The 20646-nt window shown below is 29.4% G+C and overlaps 2 protein-coding genes across 3 annotated transcripts in view; one reads left to right on the forward strand and one right to left on the reverse strand.

The window, feature by feature from the left end:
• Positions 1-251: 251 nt before the first annotated feature.
• LOC131841822 (lipase 3-like) lies at positions 252-1673 on the forward strand. Its single transcript, XM_059190165.1, has one exon. It carries the CDS (start codon positions 252-254, stop codon positions 1671-1673), a length of 1422 nt encoding a protein of 473 aa, XP_059046148.1.
• A 2877-nt stretch (positions 1674-4550) lies between these two features.
• The window catches only part of LOC131841911 (polypeptide N-acetylgalactosaminyltransferase 35A), a 243191-nt gene continuing 227095 nt past the window's right edge, over positions 4551-20646 (reverse strand). The window contains exon 12 of one of the 2 annotated variants that reach the window (XM_059190298.1): positions 4551-4725. In XM_059190298.1, coding sequence (XP_059046281.1) covers positions 4663-4725 — 63 coding nt within the window. In that variant the 3' untranslated portion in view covers positions 4551-4662. Of the gene's footprint in view, positions 4726-16937; positions 17048-20646 lie in introns of those variants that run through there. The other variant, XM_059190309.1, reaches the window with a different exon arrangement.

Consider the following 20646-nt stretch of genomic DNA (forward strand, 5'->3'; position numbering starts at 1 on the left):
TTTACTGCTATTAATTTACATTATAATAGATCGAAGACTTGATTGTTATGAAATTAATCACTAACTACTTCAATTGTGGTTGATGCTAATGCCTCATAGATTTGATTCAACAATGTGGTGACTGTGGCCCATTGTTCTTTATATATGTAAATATGCTTTAAATAATGTTCATGATAGTACTATTGATGTAATCTGACATACCCGTCAGTTCAAATGCTGATATTCATAAGAACATTATCATAATTACTGATATGAAGACTTTAATTATTATACTTGTCATAGTCTTGACCAAAAATAAAAATGTCAGATGTTTTAATATATTTGATGTCATGACTGAAAAAATTGCTGAATTTACACACAGAATTGTCACCACATTCAATGATATTAAGGACAAAGTGAAGAATCTTTTTCAAATAAATAAAGCAATGGACAAGCTTTCTGTTCTAAAACAATCAATAATGGAAGAAAAAATTAGAAAGTCATTCCATGACTTTGTTGAAAAAACAGCTGCTGAAAGTAGAACGGAGTCGCTTGAATATCTTAATCTAAAATCTGAGCCAACAGCCCTAATGTCTACGTCCCAATTGGGTATACTACATGGAAAAAGAGTTGAATCGCATGTTGTAAATACTAAAGATGGATATCTTCTTACTATTCATCGTATATCGGATACTGTAGAAAGTTCAGTTGTAAATAGAACCAGTCAAACAGTTTTGCTTCATCATGGATTGCTTGGGAGTTCTGCCGATTGGATTTTATTGGGACCCAATAAATCGCTACCATATATTTTGTCAAACTCCGGTTACGATGTATGGATGACCAATGCAAGAGGGAATTATTATTCACGAGGCCATTTTACAAAAAGAGTGCATTCAGCTGAGTTTTGGCAATTCACATTTCAGGAAATGGGTCAATACGACCTACCAGCTGTTATAGATTACATACGAAAAATAAAGAATACAAGTAAACCAATTAACTATATAGGTCATTCAATGGGTGCAACAGCATTATTAGTCTTATTGTCAACTGTACCTAAATATAATGATTATTTACGGATTGCAATTCTATTAGCACCACTAGTTTTTATGGCTAATATTCAGGGTCCTTTAAAAGTGCTTACATCTTTATCAGCAAGACCCCCAGAACAGCTCTTAAAAATTATAGGCGAAGGTGAATTTATTCCGTCAAGAAAAATAATGCCATGGGTATCTTCAAAATACTGTCAAGGCCCAAAAATATATTGCAACAACCCTCTTCTATTTCTGAGCGGGATACCACAGGAAAAAGCTTGGAGTACAAGTTTTATTGCGAGATTATTATATCACGTCCCTGCGGGCGGCTCTACAAATACAATATTGCACTATGGCCAGCTAGCAGAAAGTGCAAAATTCCACAGTTTCGGTGATATTTCTGGTGAGTTTAACCTGAGTCGTGTATCCGTACCAATTGCAATGTTTAGTTCTAGTGATGATTGGCTGGCCACTGTACCAGACGTCTTAAAATTATATTTTAGTATTAAATCACCTATCGACCACTATATAATTAAAGGAAAAAATTTGAGTCACACCGAATTCGTGTGGGGCTCCGAAGCAGACACTTTAGTATTCATTAAAGTAATTGAATTTTTAGAAAACGGTTTGGATTCAATTTCGATCAAACTTAATGAGGTGTAAATTAATCTAGCAGCGGTCCTCGATCAATATGTACCTATAATGCATTTTTATTGTACACTATCAGAAATATATTTATACATTGTTAAAATTATTTTATGTTATATTTGGATGTACTTTGTTTCCTTCCACATAAAACTCTGTACTGTCTGGTTTTATTAACATATTAATGAATATTATATTCTCTTTTATATTTAAATGTTATTATTTTGCCAACACTGCATATATTTCATTGTATTAAAATTATTACAATGCAATAAAAACAAAGAAATGTTACGAATTTGTAAACGAATTAACAGAAATGACTACTAGGTTATAGGTGAAGGTTAGCAAAATCTCTCTACAGTCTTCTAAAAGATCATGGCTGAGCAGGAGGCGAAACACGGGCGGCAAAGGTGAGTGTTGACGTACATGAAATGCTTGCAGTTTCCCTCTCTCCCGCAGACTGGCCCTGTGCCCTCAGGTTAATTCATGGAACGCTAAGAAGTTCGTCTCATTACTATGAACCATTTGACTAAAGAATGTTCATATGACCATCATGTCATAAGAGTTAAAAAGATATTTGATTTAACTTAATTCACACTACAACTTATTACTTATTTATAGAAATAAATATGAATTCTTTTAACCAAAGGTGCTCACTTTGAAATAAGTGCAGTGAACTAAATATGGTTAAAAACTATTTTAGACATTTGTGAACAACTGAATGAATTGAACTAATGAATCTCATTTGTGTCTGAATTGTTTCATAAAAGTATTGTGTTATATGCGTGATTATTGTAATTATTATCAGTTTTAAAGCAAGCTTAAGAATTTTGTTGGTTATTAGGTTTAAACAACTTAATAACTAAGAAAAGTCTTAAGATTAAAGAAATGTTTTATATTATTGATATCAACCATTCTGAAGAGTCTATCCGATTAAATAAAGGTACAACTTTTACAATGCTATAATATAGTTTTTTTTACCACGATGTTGGCAAACATGTTACTTATGTTTCAGTTAAAAACAACTTAGTTACATACGAAACTACTACTTTGTCATAGTGATATTAAAACTAGTGTATTTGCATATAATTGCGACAAAGTATAAGTGTTTATAAGATAGCGCAGGCAATTTGTATCTATCTCAAATGAACCAATAAACTATATGGGTTATTCGCGTGAACACTATTGTTGTAGTGCATTATTAGTCGACGATACCTCACTATAATAAACATTTATTATGCTGAGGGTGGATGGATATGGATTAGAATACTATCTCCAGTTTTTATGTCGAATATTCAGTAGTAGTAATGAAAGCCAGCCATCTGGTCTGTGTATAAAATGTTAGTAAGTATATTTTAATGCATGAATTAAATTCAAAGTCTTGATATTTACTGTCTATAATAATAACAATAATAACAAAAACAATAGGCGTGATGTTAGTCCTGAATGGCAATCTATAAACATTTAGTCTCACAGAGTTGCTACGGCCCACAGAATGTGGCTTTCCTATAGCTCACGTCTATAAGAGAGCCACATTCTGTGGGCCGTCCTAATATTGAATTTCCAGTAGTAAAAATAAAAAGAAAATTACTGAGCCCTCGACATCCTACTCTTGCGTTGTGGCATTCGAAATAAAAAATATTAGTATATTTTTGGTCCTTGAATTGATTAAATTAAAAAAGAAATAAGGCAAACTATCGTAATAAACTAATGAAAATAGAGATTACTATATTCTGAGGTTAGCGCTCTCAAAATAGTAAACATTAAAAAATTCAAGTAAATAAATAATAATACCTCGGCTAATCTACATTAGTTCATATTAATTTCCTAGTATCTAAAAATATCTGAATAAAATAGGTAATATCACATCCCACGTAAAGTAAAAATAAATACACGTATTATGAGTAAAAATTATTACTTTTTATAAAATTAAATCATAATGAAATATATATGTGTTCAATGTTAATTATAATATGATAAATATAACCATATATAATTTAAATTTTGCTACATTACGTATATGATGGAAGAAGACAACCGTCACGTCTGGTATTAATATATTATAGTATCTTGGCTATGAATATTTAGTACCATGGTCATCATATGCACATGATTACGGTCATTACAATTAGTTAGGCTACTCTCTCAGAAAATACAATACATTACATGGATTATATCAGAACAGTCTTAAATATAAATACAAAAAGTATTACCTTATATTTCACCAAATAAAATAAGAGAAAAAAGAACTTTTTCAAAATATAGAATTACCATATATAAACCTTTTAAAAATTAATAATCAAGAACAATTCACACATCGCTATATAGTCCCAAGCAGAACTTGTGACATGGGTACTAAACAATTGATAGAAACACTTACATGTATTTTATAGTTAATGAAAAGTATAAAAATATAGTATACATGCATAAAAATTGACCAGGTCAATATAAATACACGTAACCATAATTGTGTATAAAATATTTGCATCGTGTCAGGAATCGAACCCACGATCATCAACAGTAAGCTGTTTTGTTATACGGCTAATTCCTTGAGGCTGTCAAATATACCAGATTTGAAATAACATTATTAGTAAGAACGTGACAAACAACATCAATGTGAATAAATGTATTCAAATAAAGCTCGACGAAATATCGATAAGCCTATAGCAGTTAGATACTGGTTGACAATGGAAAATTATATATATTATAACTGTCTAATTATTTATACTTTTTGTCAATATTTGAAATATGTTATGATCAAATTGAAATATATAAATAAAATGATGAACATTAATTATAACTTTCTTTTAGATGATCAAAACATTTTGTTTCTTGTTATGCTATTAGGCTATTATTAAATATTTACCTAATGAAAATAAATTAAGAAAGCTGTGATATTTATAATGCGAAATAAGACGGCCAAACCCATAGTTCAAATCACTAGGATGCTCTTAGGTTGACATTATCAGTAGTGTTTTTCGATCAGGAGTTGGAAGCTCGGTCACCTCTACATGCGCCCTATACTCGTACAATTGTAGACGTTATCGGCGGCCAATGATCTTAGAATAGTCTGAAAAAGAAAGAAGTTGGTATGATTAATGATTGTGCTCTATATCATATTGAGATGATATTTTAGTCCGTGAAATACTAAATAACAAATCTAATTTAGTGAAATATTTTTATTTTTTATTATATAATTTTATTTTTATATTTTATTAGAATAGGTGTAATAACAATTTCATTATTATTCATAAGAAAAAGATGATTTCATTTTTGTCCTTTCATTCTTCGTTAGTACCACCCCGCCAGTATATACTGGTAGAGCAACAGACATTTACCATATCATCACTATCTGTACCAAAAATATAAAATAAACTGTTCTTGGACTTTACAAGAACGTTTTTACCTATGACTATTTTAATTTATATAAATTCATATATATATATATATATAAATATAATGTATATGATTGCGGAAATTATAATTAATTCCTGTTATTATTACCACTGCACTAAAGTACGATTATGAAAGGAAATATATTTCTGTTGAAATACAGTGGTAAACATTAAATTATTTCAGTACCTCCGCGATCCGATTACAAATATAAGCTTCACTTCATTATAACATGCAGCAAACATCAACAAAAAACATTAATGACTATTAAATATATTACAACAAATATACGGCTTTTTCGCAGTTATTATTTATTTTATAAAATAATGTACAATTTATTTGGGAAAATTCTACCGATAAAGAGATATATCACTAACCGTATATCAGGCCTATATGTAGTTTGGGTAAAAGATATATTAGTAGACATCATTTTGAAAACTAAAACTATTAATAATTTCTAGTACGTATATTTTAAATTTCCTGTATTTATAAGAATCAATACTGAAGTAATTCTACGATATGATCAACTAGAATGTCTTTAAATAGCATGTTAATAAATAGAATTGTAATTATATTCCGATAGTCGCGGTTTCGATTCCTCCCACAGTACAAACATTTTTATTCACAACTTGTTTGTACTAGTCTGAGTGCTTTTTATGTATATATTAAAATAAAAATATATCTAAGAATTCGTGTTTTAGTACCAATAACATAAGCTCAGCTTAATTTGGGACTGGCGTTGTGCGAATTGTTCTGAGTTATCATTTTTATTAATATTAGTTATTTTAAAGACAAATAAAATAATTAGTCATATTTTAAAAAAGTTCTGTTAGTTTTAAATTATTTTTCTAAATGCATTGTTAACATACATATACTTTTACCAATATTGCATTAAGTATTGTATGATTGTTGAGTAGGACCTACAGATACTTATTTCCCAATCGAATTCTTCTTCTTTCTTTTTAGTTTTGAGATGGATAATATTAGACCATATCATATGCATCACAACAAAATCTGCGAGACGTTGGTTTAACACTAAATAGTCAGTTATTAAATGAACGATAACAGTTTTACCTTAGTGCTGACAATTTTTATTTACAATTTTATTTCTCCACTTTGTGTTATGTTGTTACTCATAGAAATTCCACTAGCGCTCTTGTCTGATAGGTACCTAAACAAATATCCACCGTATACTTTACCCTCGTCAAAGGCGCTTACAATCATAGCCAGTAATTTGAATGTGAGATAGAGAAAATTATAAGAAAACATTAACAAGTTCGCGTATTTGCATTAATATGATTATATATCACTATGGCCAATATTACGTTCTATTTCTCTAGTTAATGAAATACGGTGTTCAACTCCAATTGATATAATGTGTAATATATAGGTATACAGGACGTAAAATACATCCTAAGCCGGTGTATGCCTCAGGCGTTGCTTTTCATGGATAAGGGGGAACACCATATGATTGAATGTTGAAAGTTACTTACCGAATTAATAGTAAATTATTAGGATAATTTGTTATGTTAGTTAGTGGCAACGAAAGCACGATAGAATTATTACAAATATTATTTAATATTTCGATTACTAAGTAAATGTAAACAGTTATTTAATAAAAAAGTTATAAGTTATAGTTCTATAATTATGGATAAGAAAAGATTTTGGATAGCTATAACTATATACGAGTATACAATAAATCAAAAGCCTGAATCTAGCGGTTAAGCACACCACCTTCTGGCCAGATGATCGCAGGTTTGGTTCTCGCATCACACAAACATTTATATTCATAATCATTCTTTGTATCGTTTTGAGTATTGATTATATGAAACATATTGTAAAACTTGTTAATAACAAATAGATCTACTTATATGTCATTAAGAAGTTTTAGAATGTATTTCATGCATTCAAAAATATAATAGAATAATTGTTACTTTTACAGGTTTTACTAATCAGAAAGCTTATAAGAAAATTGAAACATATTTCATACCTATAAGCAGATATGCTTTTACTAGATAAAAATTGACCTATTGGGTAGTATCATTGGGCTCTATAATATCATCAAATAGAGAGACAGCACAAAAGAACAATTTAAAAAAAGAAAATAATTTACAAAACAAATTTGCATTTATTCCGGTAGGAGAACATTAGTCGAACCGCATTGTTTCGCTAGAACTCCTTTATTTTAATTCTTGCACCAAAGTATTCTAATGCAAATCGCTACTATAAATAAGTATAAAAATCCTCAGACCAACAATGACTGAGTAAATTACATTGAATACGATATTTGGTCTCTAATAATATTTGAAACAGAATTGAATAGGTCTAATAACGTCTAATTGTGTTCTTTGACTACATTTTTAGGTCTAATCACATACTAATATAAGCGACAAAATGGCACCCTAAATACCTATTGAATTTATGTTGACGACCCATCCCGTGCATGGTTGCTAAGCGACTGTTGCTGACGACAACGTAGCTTCTCGATCTACAACGGCATTCAAGTTAACAAGGGGTATGGAAAAATATTACAATTTAGTAGCCTGATAAGTCGATAGAATCAAATATTTATATCTGGAGTTACTCTAAATAGATTAAGATTCTGGGGCTTTTAGATTATTAAATAATAATAACTGATTATTCGAATTTAGTGAAATGATATTTCGCTGTGAAATGGTGGAAATTAAATCATAATCTTTGGTTAATAATTTATCAATCGAAATGAAAATATTTATATTCTATGCGATAGTATTATGATAGGATTCAATAGGAACTGATTATATCTTAAGATTCAGTTTAATTTTAATTCGTACCTAAAAATATACTACTTTATAGAATCTCATTGGTATTTAACGATAAATGTAATCAATCATGTTGATGAAATTATGTCAAATAAAATGACATGTCATACATTATTTTATTATCCATACATCTTTATCATACATATAAATAAAATTGGAGTGTCTGTTTGTAATACTGAAATAACCGTTTTTTACCATACACCAAAATAATGTTGTTTACAATTATTGTCTGCCTGTTTGTTCCGGCTAATCTCTGAAATGGCTGGACCGATTTTAACGGGAGTTTTGTTGGCAGGTAGCTGATGTAATAAGGAGTAACTTAAGCTACTTTTATTTTAGGAAAATTCTCTAATTCTTTTTTTTCTTAAATTTCACGCGGGTACAGCTAGTATAGTATAAAGTTCTTGCTTCCTAAAGGCGATCCAGAATCCATGCGTAAAGATGTGTGTTCACTGATAACTTAAGTTATACGTAATACTTTGCAAACTAGTTACATACACGCATAATACAATTCCAAAGTAGTTTTTTTGTGTACAGAGCCGAACGACTACAAGTAATTAGTAAATAAAATTACCATCATTGTTTATTCTATTATATTATTTTAAGTAATTTCTAAATAGCCTTCTTTACTAGCGGTGGACCTGGAAAGATATTCAAACATTACGTTCAATTAGTTAGTAGCGGCCATATTCAAATGTTTGAATTGCGATTAAAATTTAAAATAGGGTGAAGATTCTACGCCAAATTCTCGGCTGAACAATGTGACGAGAGAGAATGTGAGTTCGAGAAAAGATTGGTTATCGACAAAACCCGATGTTGTTCCTTTAATGTCTCATTCTGTAAATCTTGTAACACATCACGTAACAATTAAAGAGGATTAGTTCAGTCATATGGATTTTTTGATTGCTAAGACGGTAGAGAATTTGTTTATTATCTCTGTTTTATGGTTGTAACTCTCCCAGTCACAGGCATTTGCAAAATGCAGATTATGCGAGAAAAATGTGTCTAGTATTTATTGCTTTATAAATTAATAACGTGTACCTATATGAGATATTTTACTCCACCCTTTTTCCAAATTTATTTATTTTTGGAGTAAAGTTTAAAACTACCCAGTAGAAACAGGAGGATAAGTCATCAATCACTACTGATGGAACTATTTGAGTGACTAAGCACCAGTAAATAACGGAACGCGTGTAGTACCTACATGTTTTTCACTGACGCACTGGGAGTCGGACATTCGAGTACGATGTTGATTTCCCGTGTGACCGATCCATGGTACTGCCGTTAAAGTAACATGTCGCAACATACCGGTTGCGTTTTGCGTAGTTATATTTTTAAATTTGAATGAATTAGAATGATGTAATATCAAACATTTTACAATTTTAGATAGTAAAGTTTAAATTTTGGAATAAATATTGATTAAGGTAAAATTAATTTTATATTGTTTTTTACAAAAGTATTAATTAAACTGTATATATCAATATAATTGTTACTTTTTCAGTAATTCGGGATCTGGAATTATCACATTGTAAGTTCAAACTACCTACAGCTATCAACAAGATAAGTTTTAAATAAATACTAGTAGGAACTACATTTGTTGCAAATATTTTCTTTGCTATCTTTGCTGTTACACATGTATTAAAAGAAATATCATATAAAAGTAGTAAAACTTTGTACGTACACGATATCATATATTAAGACATATATGGATAAAGAATGTAAGTACAGAATAGTAGATGCAAAAAAAAACAGATAATAATATAACTTTTATTTCTAGTCATTGAACACATTTCGAATGACCACCAGAAATAAATTAAAAAGCCCTACAAACTGAAATTTAAATGACATATTCATTAATTGAATGAAATTGGCTGCACATAATCTATTAAACCGCATCAAAGGTTTCAATAATCTTATAAAAGATTTTCTATATCAGTGAGTACCCAACATTTAATATTTAATAATTGTCGTATGCAGCGGCATGACTGTGTGATGGTTATTCCTCGGTCCTTGTTGTACCGTAAACCAATTATATTGTGAACGCAGTTAATATGAACGTTTCATAGTAGAGTTTGTTGATGTCCATTTGTTCTATTCAAAAGGATCACTGAAACGGTTATGAAAACTGTGAATTATATTACTAAACAGAACCATTCATATTTAGATATGAAAAAAATATCATTTTGTTGGATATGCAATACTAAATATTATTTAAACCTTATTATTATTATTATTAATAGTACGTCAAGTTAAGTCAAGATTTACGACATATTAAACTCAAAATACAAATAAAAATATTATAAATATATACAAAAATGCATGAAATTAAAAGCTAAAGAGCACAGCTAGGTTACATTTTAATATTAAAAGCAACTACTATGTGCTGACATTACTGATATAATTTTAAAATAGATAAAAATTTTATCAATGAAATTTTCCATAGAACCAATCAGAATCAGAATTATACTTTCCTATGTAATTTTCCGTATTATTTAATTCTGAGGCAACAAACATAAAATGGAGTATTCTTTTTTAAAGTTAATTTAAAATAACCCTAACTGGTATTTATTAATTTATTTATGTTATCCTTTTTTTATTATCCTGAGGGCTACTAAAATAATTTATAATAATTTGTAAATTTAAATTCGTATAAACAACTTTGATTATGATTTGTAACTCATTGTTCCTGTTCCAGTCTAAATAGTTTTTATAATATGGAGATATAAAGTGCTCAAATTCGAATCATTTTAATAATGTATTTATTTGGTTATAGTATAATTATAGAGAACATAAATTATTATATTTATTATATTTTTTTGTATTTTTTACATGAATAATGTGATTACCATCATATAAATATGTCTATAGAGATTATAGTGAGTAAGGTTAGCAGAGTGTGTAACCGCAACTCAAAATGCTATCAAACCGCTTTAACCGCGGGATTTGACTAAACTACTAGAGTGATGTCACAGCTAGAACATACAGTATGTAATTTAATTGGTGCATATTAAGCGTTTAATAGCCATATGGTAACAAGCTTTGGTATTCTACGATGTTTGCTCATAGTAATCTTCATAGCTTGATTTGACTAAACCGCAGACAACGCACACTTGATGACGTGATGTAACCGGTGTTGTACATGTACACATAGGCGATGGTCATGGCCATACCCAGACAGAGCAGTGGAGTTTATTACTAAATATTAGTGATTATAATTATACTGATAAACTCGCACGTACAGTAGATATAATATTGCAGGCCAATAAAGAAGTCAAAGGTTCTTCCTGTAATGCGATTTACTATAAGTAATATTAATTATATGCTGAAATTATTTTATAATTATTATAATAATATATTCAATTATTTTTAATAATTCATCGCCGTAACCGGACAGATATAATGAAAATACAAAAAAATGCCGACGACCTCTAACCCCTGTTCATATCACTTGTAGGCATATCAAATATCATTATTATTTAAAAATGCAACACAGTAAGCTCTGACTTTGAAGTCAGGGTCTTAAGCTCCAACTACGGCAGTCAATTGACCGAGGTACAAAGACTGATGAAAAGGAAAAGAAATAATGAAAAATATATTTCTATCCTATCTAAGTTGAATATATATTTATAACTTATACAATTTTGAAATTTTCTTACTAACTGTCATGTCAACATTTTTATTGCAAATTTTATTTCATTATCACGGGCGTAAATTATTTGTACCGTAAAATTATAATATTACCCTTCGTAAGTAATTACACGGGAGAAGGAAAATAAAAACATTTATAATTGTCTTTACTCTGGTCTAACTAACACATAAACGGTTTGTAATTGCTCTGTTAATGTTTTATTGGTCTCAGGCACACCTGGCTTTATTTATCTACACAAAATTATATTTAATTTAATTAATATTAAAATAAAATATAAAAATAACATAAACATTAAATATAATTAAAATATACATTAAAGGAGGTTATCCTTTAATGTATATTTTAATTATATTTATTACTAGCTGAGCCCGCAACTTCATACTTTGTCGGATTTGGAGTTACGATAGCTTATATTTTTTTGTGGGTGTAATAAATATTATTTGTTAGAATAACTAGGTTAGATTAATTAATACATAAAGCTATTGGATCTATTGTAACATAAGACACTAACAAACCTAATTAATGATGAGATGGTAGGCTGATATAGACCGGTATGATAGTCTGGCCGTTAACACATTACCCCATAGTATTTTAACGTTAAGAAAGATCAAAATTACGACAGCCTAAGCAGAGGTTCGAAATCCTAGCGGTGCACTTAGACTAAAGACTTATACGTTGGACCTCAGCCACTACATAAGTTGAAGATAGATTTAGAAAGAACCTATGCACTCGCCCCGATTTTTGTTCCGGTGAATTTGTTAAAGCTAGTTGCGTCAACGGTTTAAAATATTTAAAAAAAAAATTGTATACATATATATCAAGTGAATGTGAATATGTCAATTGTTAAGTTCACCACATTGTTGATTGCTATATGCAAAAACGTTAACTACCCTTTTTAGGTATAGTCGTGATGTTATGCATAAATACCTACTATAGTTGTGGTATACAAGTACAAATAATATTATCATTGCAAATATGATTTTTAAATAACATCATTTTCAGGTAAACATGTACCTTACGTAAAGATACTGTTGTCAGGTTATAAATTAAATGAAAATGACTGCAGGCGAAATGCCCTGTGTAATATTCTATTGGAATTAGCTCTTTGTGCCGGGTTAATATGTAAAAATGTATTCATTTCCCTTAAGGTAAGTTAAATATATCTATTACGTACATACACAGCTTATAAATATTATAATTGATAATATTTTTAAGTATAATCATTATGAATAATAAGTGAATTCTATTAACAAAACAACACTAAAACCACAGCATTAAGTAACAACTACAACTGACTCATTTAGGATTTTTTATTTACAAATAAATGTAATCTATTTTGTTTTAAATATCTATACCATGTCTTGCAAATATTTTCCAGTACGTTAAGCGTAATGATAGTACTCAACACAGAACAGACAGTCATGTTATTAGAACTTTGTATTGACTGAACTAACTAAGTATGCTAACTATTTAACCACCCCCCAAACGTAGCTAGTTAATTACATAGATCAAGTTTCAAACCACACAGTAGTTCCAAAGTTCCAACTAAATTGAATAAATATTTCTATAAATATAATTAGTTTTTAAAGATATACCACAGTAGTAATATCATTAAGAAAATAATGACTATTTATATATAAATTATGACTACGTCATTTGAGAAGAATTAACTAATTTTATTGCGTTTTTTAACATTATTAAAATAGCAAAATATGAAAATATTGCTATTCAATGTTGTGTCATTATTTCATACAATATCATTTCATAATGTTAAGTATATTTTATTACTAACATATTATTTATAATTATATCACTAGATGATGAGGTACCTTTTATCAATAGATGACCCATGGGCTTGATCGATATTTAATTGACTTGATGATAAAGTCAATTAAATAACAATAACAACAACAACGATTATACTATTTTATTATATGTAGAGATATCGTTGTTTATTTGTACATATTTTGATGTGATCTTTATTCTTCTATCCTACAAAAGTAACGAGGGTAAAGAATTACCCACGTCAACTCAAATATCTGTGTGCCAATTTTCATATTTGCAGTAGTTTGGGTTGTCAGTTCTTTCCTATTTTAAATATTGATATATACTTACTAGAATATAAAAAATATTATATTTTGTTTTGGATATATCAGAATATATTAACTTATTACATTTTACAAAATCAAATTCAAAGAAGAAGTAGATCCATATAAAATATACGGATATTAAATATACTGTGATATAAAATCAACAAACGTTTGTAAACGTTTGCATAATTTGTATTATTATATCCACTATTACATAATTAATGTAATACTTTAAAAATAATAAAAAATATGTGTAGAAAAAGTATTTTTATCACAATATAAAGTATCCTCTTCAATGACGATGTATTATATAAATCATTTATTTTTATTTTCTAATATTGCCAACAGTATTTCAATATTATGTGGTATTTTAAAATTTAATTGAGTTTTATTATATGTATGTGCTTCCTAGAACACTGTTATATACAAATACTTTTTTGATATAGAAATTGTGATCAATATAATACTCGTATATACGTAAAAAAATAAATGCTAAAGTGCTGATAACAGTAACTTTTATCGGTAGACTTGCAAAGAACTTCGAGTGTGGCTAAAATGAGGATGTTATTTTTCTTGCTCGTTCAATCTAAAGAAATAGTTGCCCTCTTAAAGACTGCCATAACTTAGGAGGTGGCGCAGATCAGGTGTTCCAACTTACTGGTTAGTGTTCGTCAGACGTTAGTGCGAGGGAGCGTATAAATATTGGAATGCCAGTATGGGCTGTACCAGGATTGTATTTATGTATTTACTAAAGAAAACTACTGGGCAAACGTATATAATTATAATGTATTAATTTTCAAGAAGACAACATCAATGACCGTATATGTATGAATATAACCTCAACAGTGTTATTTCATACCGTAGGATTTTAAAAATCTTCTTATTCATTATTATTTAAACTAATATCTGTGTACGTATGGTATACTACGGTGGTACTAAACGCCCAATGCTTGAGTATGTAATTACATACACATATTCAGTCGGACAAGTTTGAACCCTTTTTTACCTAGATATATATATAAGTGGATAAAATTAACAATGGTTATGTTGTGTGTCATATTACAGATAAATTATACTTCCTGTATTGTGTTTATTGTCTTCTGCATATCCTAATCAGTCAACTTATGAAAAATATCAACCATAATATAGAATAATATATAAAAAAATAAATATTTCTCAGACACTATTTTGATTCATTTAGACGTTTACTGTTAGATAATTTTAGATCTCTTAGATTGTAAGTAAAGACATATCTTTCAGTAATCTTTGTAAATCTCTTGAGGGAAGAATAGAACTGGAAGCACACATTATTGGCCGCCTATGTATATAAATAACTAGATATTACTGAGCTCAATACTGCATTTGCATTTGCCTGCAAATGCTCCATATGTCATCTTAGAAATGATGAAGTATCCACCTGCGTCTATTGAATTTTTACAACTCTCTACTCTCTTAGAAACTAGGGCTCTTTGAAATATATCTTATGGTTTTAAATATGTTTTAAAAAGACAATGGATGCAGACAATCAGGAAGGTACCACATAATACTTTAAAGGTAAACTTTTCTTTATTTTACACAATTTTCATTCCCTTCATTATTTACCATTTCCATTATTTTTGAAGATGGTCTTCTGGTGTCAACTTACCATGATCTGTGGATCCCCGAAAACATTTTGTTTTTTGCTAACGCTCCTTTTTTAAGTTACTGTCAAACGCTCGGCTGCGCTATTATGCAATAGAACCCATGGGATAGATCCACGGACACAATAAGGGTCCGCGGACCCAAAATTAGATAAGGTGAGAGGAGTAAGGGGCAAAGCATAACTAACAAAATGAAAGAAATATCATAAATAGTTTGGGATAGTAATCCATGTAATAAATAATATGCATATACAATACAATAATTTTAGAAAAATAAGTATTAAAGGGATAATATCTATTTTAGTTTGAGAGCTTTATGGGAGAAACGAAAAGTGCAACGGTGAAAATTTAGTCTCATAACATAAACTAACAGAGTGATGTGACAGATCTTCTCTTAAGATAATAAGTTTAGTGACACTTTTAATTTTGTTCTATTACCAGACAATTATATTCAACGTAATTGCGACGATTGTGAAAGACAAATGATGGAGAGTCCAGGATTTACAGTTTTCCTTGCAGATTTATTTCGGGCTTCACTCGTCATAATAGTTCCAAGTCCGCTTATACGCTGCCATCACGTTACAAAGGGATTACCCTAACGCCTCCCCCGCTTTGCCCCGAAGGGTTCAACAAAGCCGTACATTACCGCATCAAATAATAACACTTAGTGAAAAGAGGTTCTTACCGTTTCGGGTCGCCGCCGGTCGATACAGCTCGCTTTATTGATAAACATGATACATACCGCATGGCAATTGTTTTGGAAGTTTTAAAAATACATTAGAGTAGAAATAAAATACAATTAGAATGTGATGGACATTGATAGAGTATTGTGTCATGGAAAATTCGGATTCGGAAACAATATAAGACAGTGTTATAAAATGAGTGATGCAATAACTGTAATTTATTAAATCTAGTTTTTATCCTTACAACTGTTTGAATGTATACGAGTCCTATCTACTCATAGCCCTTAAACTCTATTTTCTCTGCTTGACCAAAAGCAGTACGCTATCATGATACAGGGAGATACACACAAATATTTTTTACTGAAATAAAGTTTTTGCGTATTTGACATAGTCATTTTTTATTTCTGCTATCAAATGCAGAACGCTCATTCAGCCGAGAATGAGTAAACAAGAAACTCGAATATTGCATACGACTATTGCACAAAGTCATAAAAATAAAGACACTATACATATATGTGTACCTATATATACGTAACAAAATAGATCAGTTGTAATGACTACAGCAGATCAATATCTATAATTTTATAATATACTCATACAAGAGTATGATGAATCAGGTATTTTACGGAGTACAAATAACCTCTTGTCCCGTCCTTTGTTGGGATATATTTGGACTATGATTTACCCGGGACATCCTATTAAGTCATTAATTTACTTTAAATTAATTTATATTGGTGGGACTGGGATTATTGGTGATGGGGATTAATGAGTCCATTGCCAATAGTGTACTCCATCAGGTTCATGCTGTTCTTCTTGTTACTATTCACTACAGGTATATTTTCATCCTTTTTCACTAATAGGTACTATGAATAATAGTACTCTATAACGACCTCTAACGACCCTTATTATTACAATTTCTTACGAATATTCTATTATGAACGCTTAACAAAATATTATACAAATCCTACGTAAATTAATATATATTCATTATTATTGAAAAATATTTCTTTATTAGATGGTCTGATGACATCAGGATGACGACAGGGCTGACCTGGACAAGATGCACCACAGATAGAACTAAGTGGAAAAATGCAAGTAGCGTGGCGAGTAGTAATGGACGTATCATTAGTGGACTACTGAAAAAGAAGAAGAAATTATTTATTAATATTATGCAATACATATAATAATAAAAATGTATTTTCTATAAAGTGAATATCAAATAATATTATTCAAAAGATCACAGGGAACGGTAAATGTATTGCAGGATGTCCCCTGTCAAGAAGAATGGATAGGGCGAGGGTGTCAGTAGTTTCAGTTCAGGTATAATAATAATATAAGAGTGGAATAAGAGTGGCATAGTTACTGCTGGCAGATTTAAAATCATTCATTATACTTACAAGACTACACGTGCTATTTCCATATTTTTATTACCAAGCAGAGTTATCGATTACTCCATATTTTCAATTCTTTTTAAAAAGTGTAATCTCTCGTATTATAATTTTACTTATCATTTTATATAACATTTATAGTCAATTTTAAGTGGATATAGATGATTATTACTAAAACGAAAGAGTTTCTTCCGTGCAGTTAGTTTATTGTTAAATCCGGAATAAAGTTTATTTTTGTATAACTCTTTTATATTATATTCTATGATCTTGTACATGAAAGTATCTAGAGAAGTTTGTATTTATTTAATCTACAAATATCTTAAATACTACCAGATTATATCTGACTTCATATACTTGACTTTTAAAATACACATATGATGAAATCTTTTAATACAAATGATATACCCATTTCAAAATTGTCTTATAATTTGTATAAGAAAAAAATGACAATAATATAAATAAATGCGGGCACTTAATACTGACATAGCTAATGTACTGCAGCTGCACTCCAGTATTTTATTGCAAAATAAAACAACAAATGTGCAAAGAAAAGTCGTGAGGGGAGTACACTCAATGATTGAACAAATAAAGGCCCGGTTACATTGTAGATAACTTTAACTTACTGTTAGTAAGTTGTACCGTTATCTACAGTATATTATTATACATAAAATATTAATGAAGAGACCTTGTTATATAACTAGTTATAGCGATATTATATAACATTTTATTAGTTTGCAGAAGATTTAGTATTAATTAGTAGAAAATTGGAATAAAAGTTGTCGTATAAATAGATAAATAACCCAGCATACTGGTTACAGGCTAAATACATACAATAACTTCCGCTTAAAAAATCTATTCTGTAAAACGATTCGAAGAGGATTCTCCAACTAAATCAATATTAGATTCCAATGAATTAAACTTAAACTTGCAATGAATATATTTTGTTCCTTTTTTATATACCATAGTGGTACCCGTGAAGTATACCAGATGACGTAATACGGCCCTACCTTTCCTTAGTATCAGGGGTGTTCCGACACTACGAAACTTAATACAGAGATCTTGAAAGACACTACGCTGCAGCCTACCTTAAAAAGATAATATGTAATATTATGGAAAATAAAAATATATATTCTGTTAGTTGAAAGAGACTAAGTTTAAGTAAAGTAGCAACCACCAGCATTGTACATATAGTGGTTCTAATTCAGTAATATTTTTACATAATAATAAAAGTTTATTATTCTTTCCACATCGTAAGAATATAATATTTTGTTGCATCTTATTACCTGATCGATTTGTAGATATCTATGTATCTCCCTAAAGCGTTTTATTGCTCACAGCTGAGGCAATATGTTAGTCCGAGATGGAATTATATACCGGATTAAAGTAGTCAGCTGTGAATCAATAACATTTATTACGCGTGACTCTATTGTACATTTGTTGTATTGTGAATACCCCTCAGTGTGGTGATGTAATAAGGGGCGCACGTGTTTTTTTTATAATTTAAGGGTCAACAGGTTTGTTTGATTGTAAGTTTTAATGATATAGATAGTTTTATTTATTCTGTCCTTATTTTCTTTAACATTAAGACTCTGTTATAATTACAACCATCAAATTATAACCTAACTATAAATAGTGGTTTATTTTAGTTCCGCTATATTAAATTGAAATATGTAATATTATAGAATATTGATATACCAAACGAATTTAATTAATAATATCACCTAAATATGTGGTACTGTATTGTGCAGTGAATAATATTGATAAACTGAAACCATTGTTTAATTTTGTGGTCGTTATAATCACTGCTACATTTGTAGAGGAATTAATATAATATTATACGGAATATTTGGAACATAATTTAATACCTTGGACAAATAATGTTTCAAATTAATGCTATATTTTGGAAAACAAAGGATATGTCCATACAAAATTTATAAATATTAATGTCTGTCTGTGTGTTTGTCAGTTTTCATAATGAAAAGGCTAAAAAGATTTTACTTGTAATTAAATTTGACGACAATATTGATTGTACGAAAACGGACATCTCTCTCTCATCACACTCTCTTTCATCTAAACATATCACAAAAAGCAGACAAATTCGCACGAAACACCTAGTATAATATATTTTTTTTAAATCGTCATTGTTATCATTTGAGTATGTACCATATATTTAACTTCAATTTCTGTTACAATAAAATCAACAACCCTATCACGTAACCTTCTCTCCGCATGCAAATTATTAAAGCATAAATTATTACAGAAGCTTAAATGTTGCGTTATTATTATGTTGAATCTAAAGCAATGTAACAACTATGAATTTATAAGGTCCCCGGTATAACACGACATTAGTTGTGTGAACTACATTTAACCGTAATCATTACGTATTTATTATGTAACTAGTGGAGCCTGCGACTTTCGTAGGTATCATCTATGTATCAGAATAAAAAAAAAATATATAAAACTCCATCTATTATAATACTTAAAACATAATTAATAAAACTATAATTGACTTATTGTTAATATTCACAATATTATTACACACTTTAGGGAGATTTTTCTCAGCTTTGTAAAGAAAGCTGTTGTTAAAACATAAATGTTGACCCATATTAACAAAATATTCTGTGAAAATTTCATTAAATTTCTTAACTTATTTTTATGGGTAAAATTTATATATAAAAATTAAAAGGAGACTTTTATATAGAGATAAAGAAGATTATAGATATAAAATAAAATGCCAAATTGCATTAAATACTCATAACATAACTACTAATATGCAAATTATTCCTAATAAGAGAGATACTGTTTTTTTTATGTATTAGTTGTAAACACTTTTTTGTGTGTTAGCTCTACGTTAACACAAACCTAAGAGGAATACATATTGTTATAAACCTAAGTTTTAACTCGACTACCTTTATTTGATTCTACTGAAAATATTCCGTTCGATTTCTATACATACAGAAATGTAATTTCTGTAGATTAACAGACAGTAAAAAAATAACCGCTTTGCTAGACCCAAATTTCGTGAGCCCCGGGGGAGTGGGTATAAAGATGCTCGCAGAAATGACATTTGTTGGATCAACAGGTCCCTTTGTCTCTAGTCAGCTATCTTTGTTTCACTGACAAATAATATTGCTTCATTATATTTAAGTAATCTTTATTAGAAATATAAAATATTTAGTGATATTTGAATACAAAATATTTTAAAATGAAATATTTACAAATGTATGTCGTTTACTTTATAGAGATAAAGGAATACTAAAAGGACTGCATTTGTTAACGTTAAATATTTATTTTTCACGCCGTATTCAATCCGACGCGACGTCAGCTTTTAGATGCTTTATGATATT

The sequence above is a fragment of the Achroia grisella genome, unplaced genomic scaffold, assembly GCF_030625045.1.
Source record: "Achroia grisella isolate CSIRO2021 unplaced genomic scaffold, CSIRO_AGI_Agris_v1 utg1064, whole genome shotgun sequence".
In the NCBI taxonomy this organism is placed as follows: Eukaryota; Metazoa; Arthropoda; class Insecta; order Lepidoptera; family Pyralidae; genus Achroia; species Achroia grisella.

Bases quoted from the DNA above. Each gene is read 5' to 3' on its own strand.
- LOC131841822 (XM_059190165.1), top strand. From the start codon at position 252: ATGAAGACTTTAATTATTATACTTGTCATAGTCTTGACCAAAAATAAA.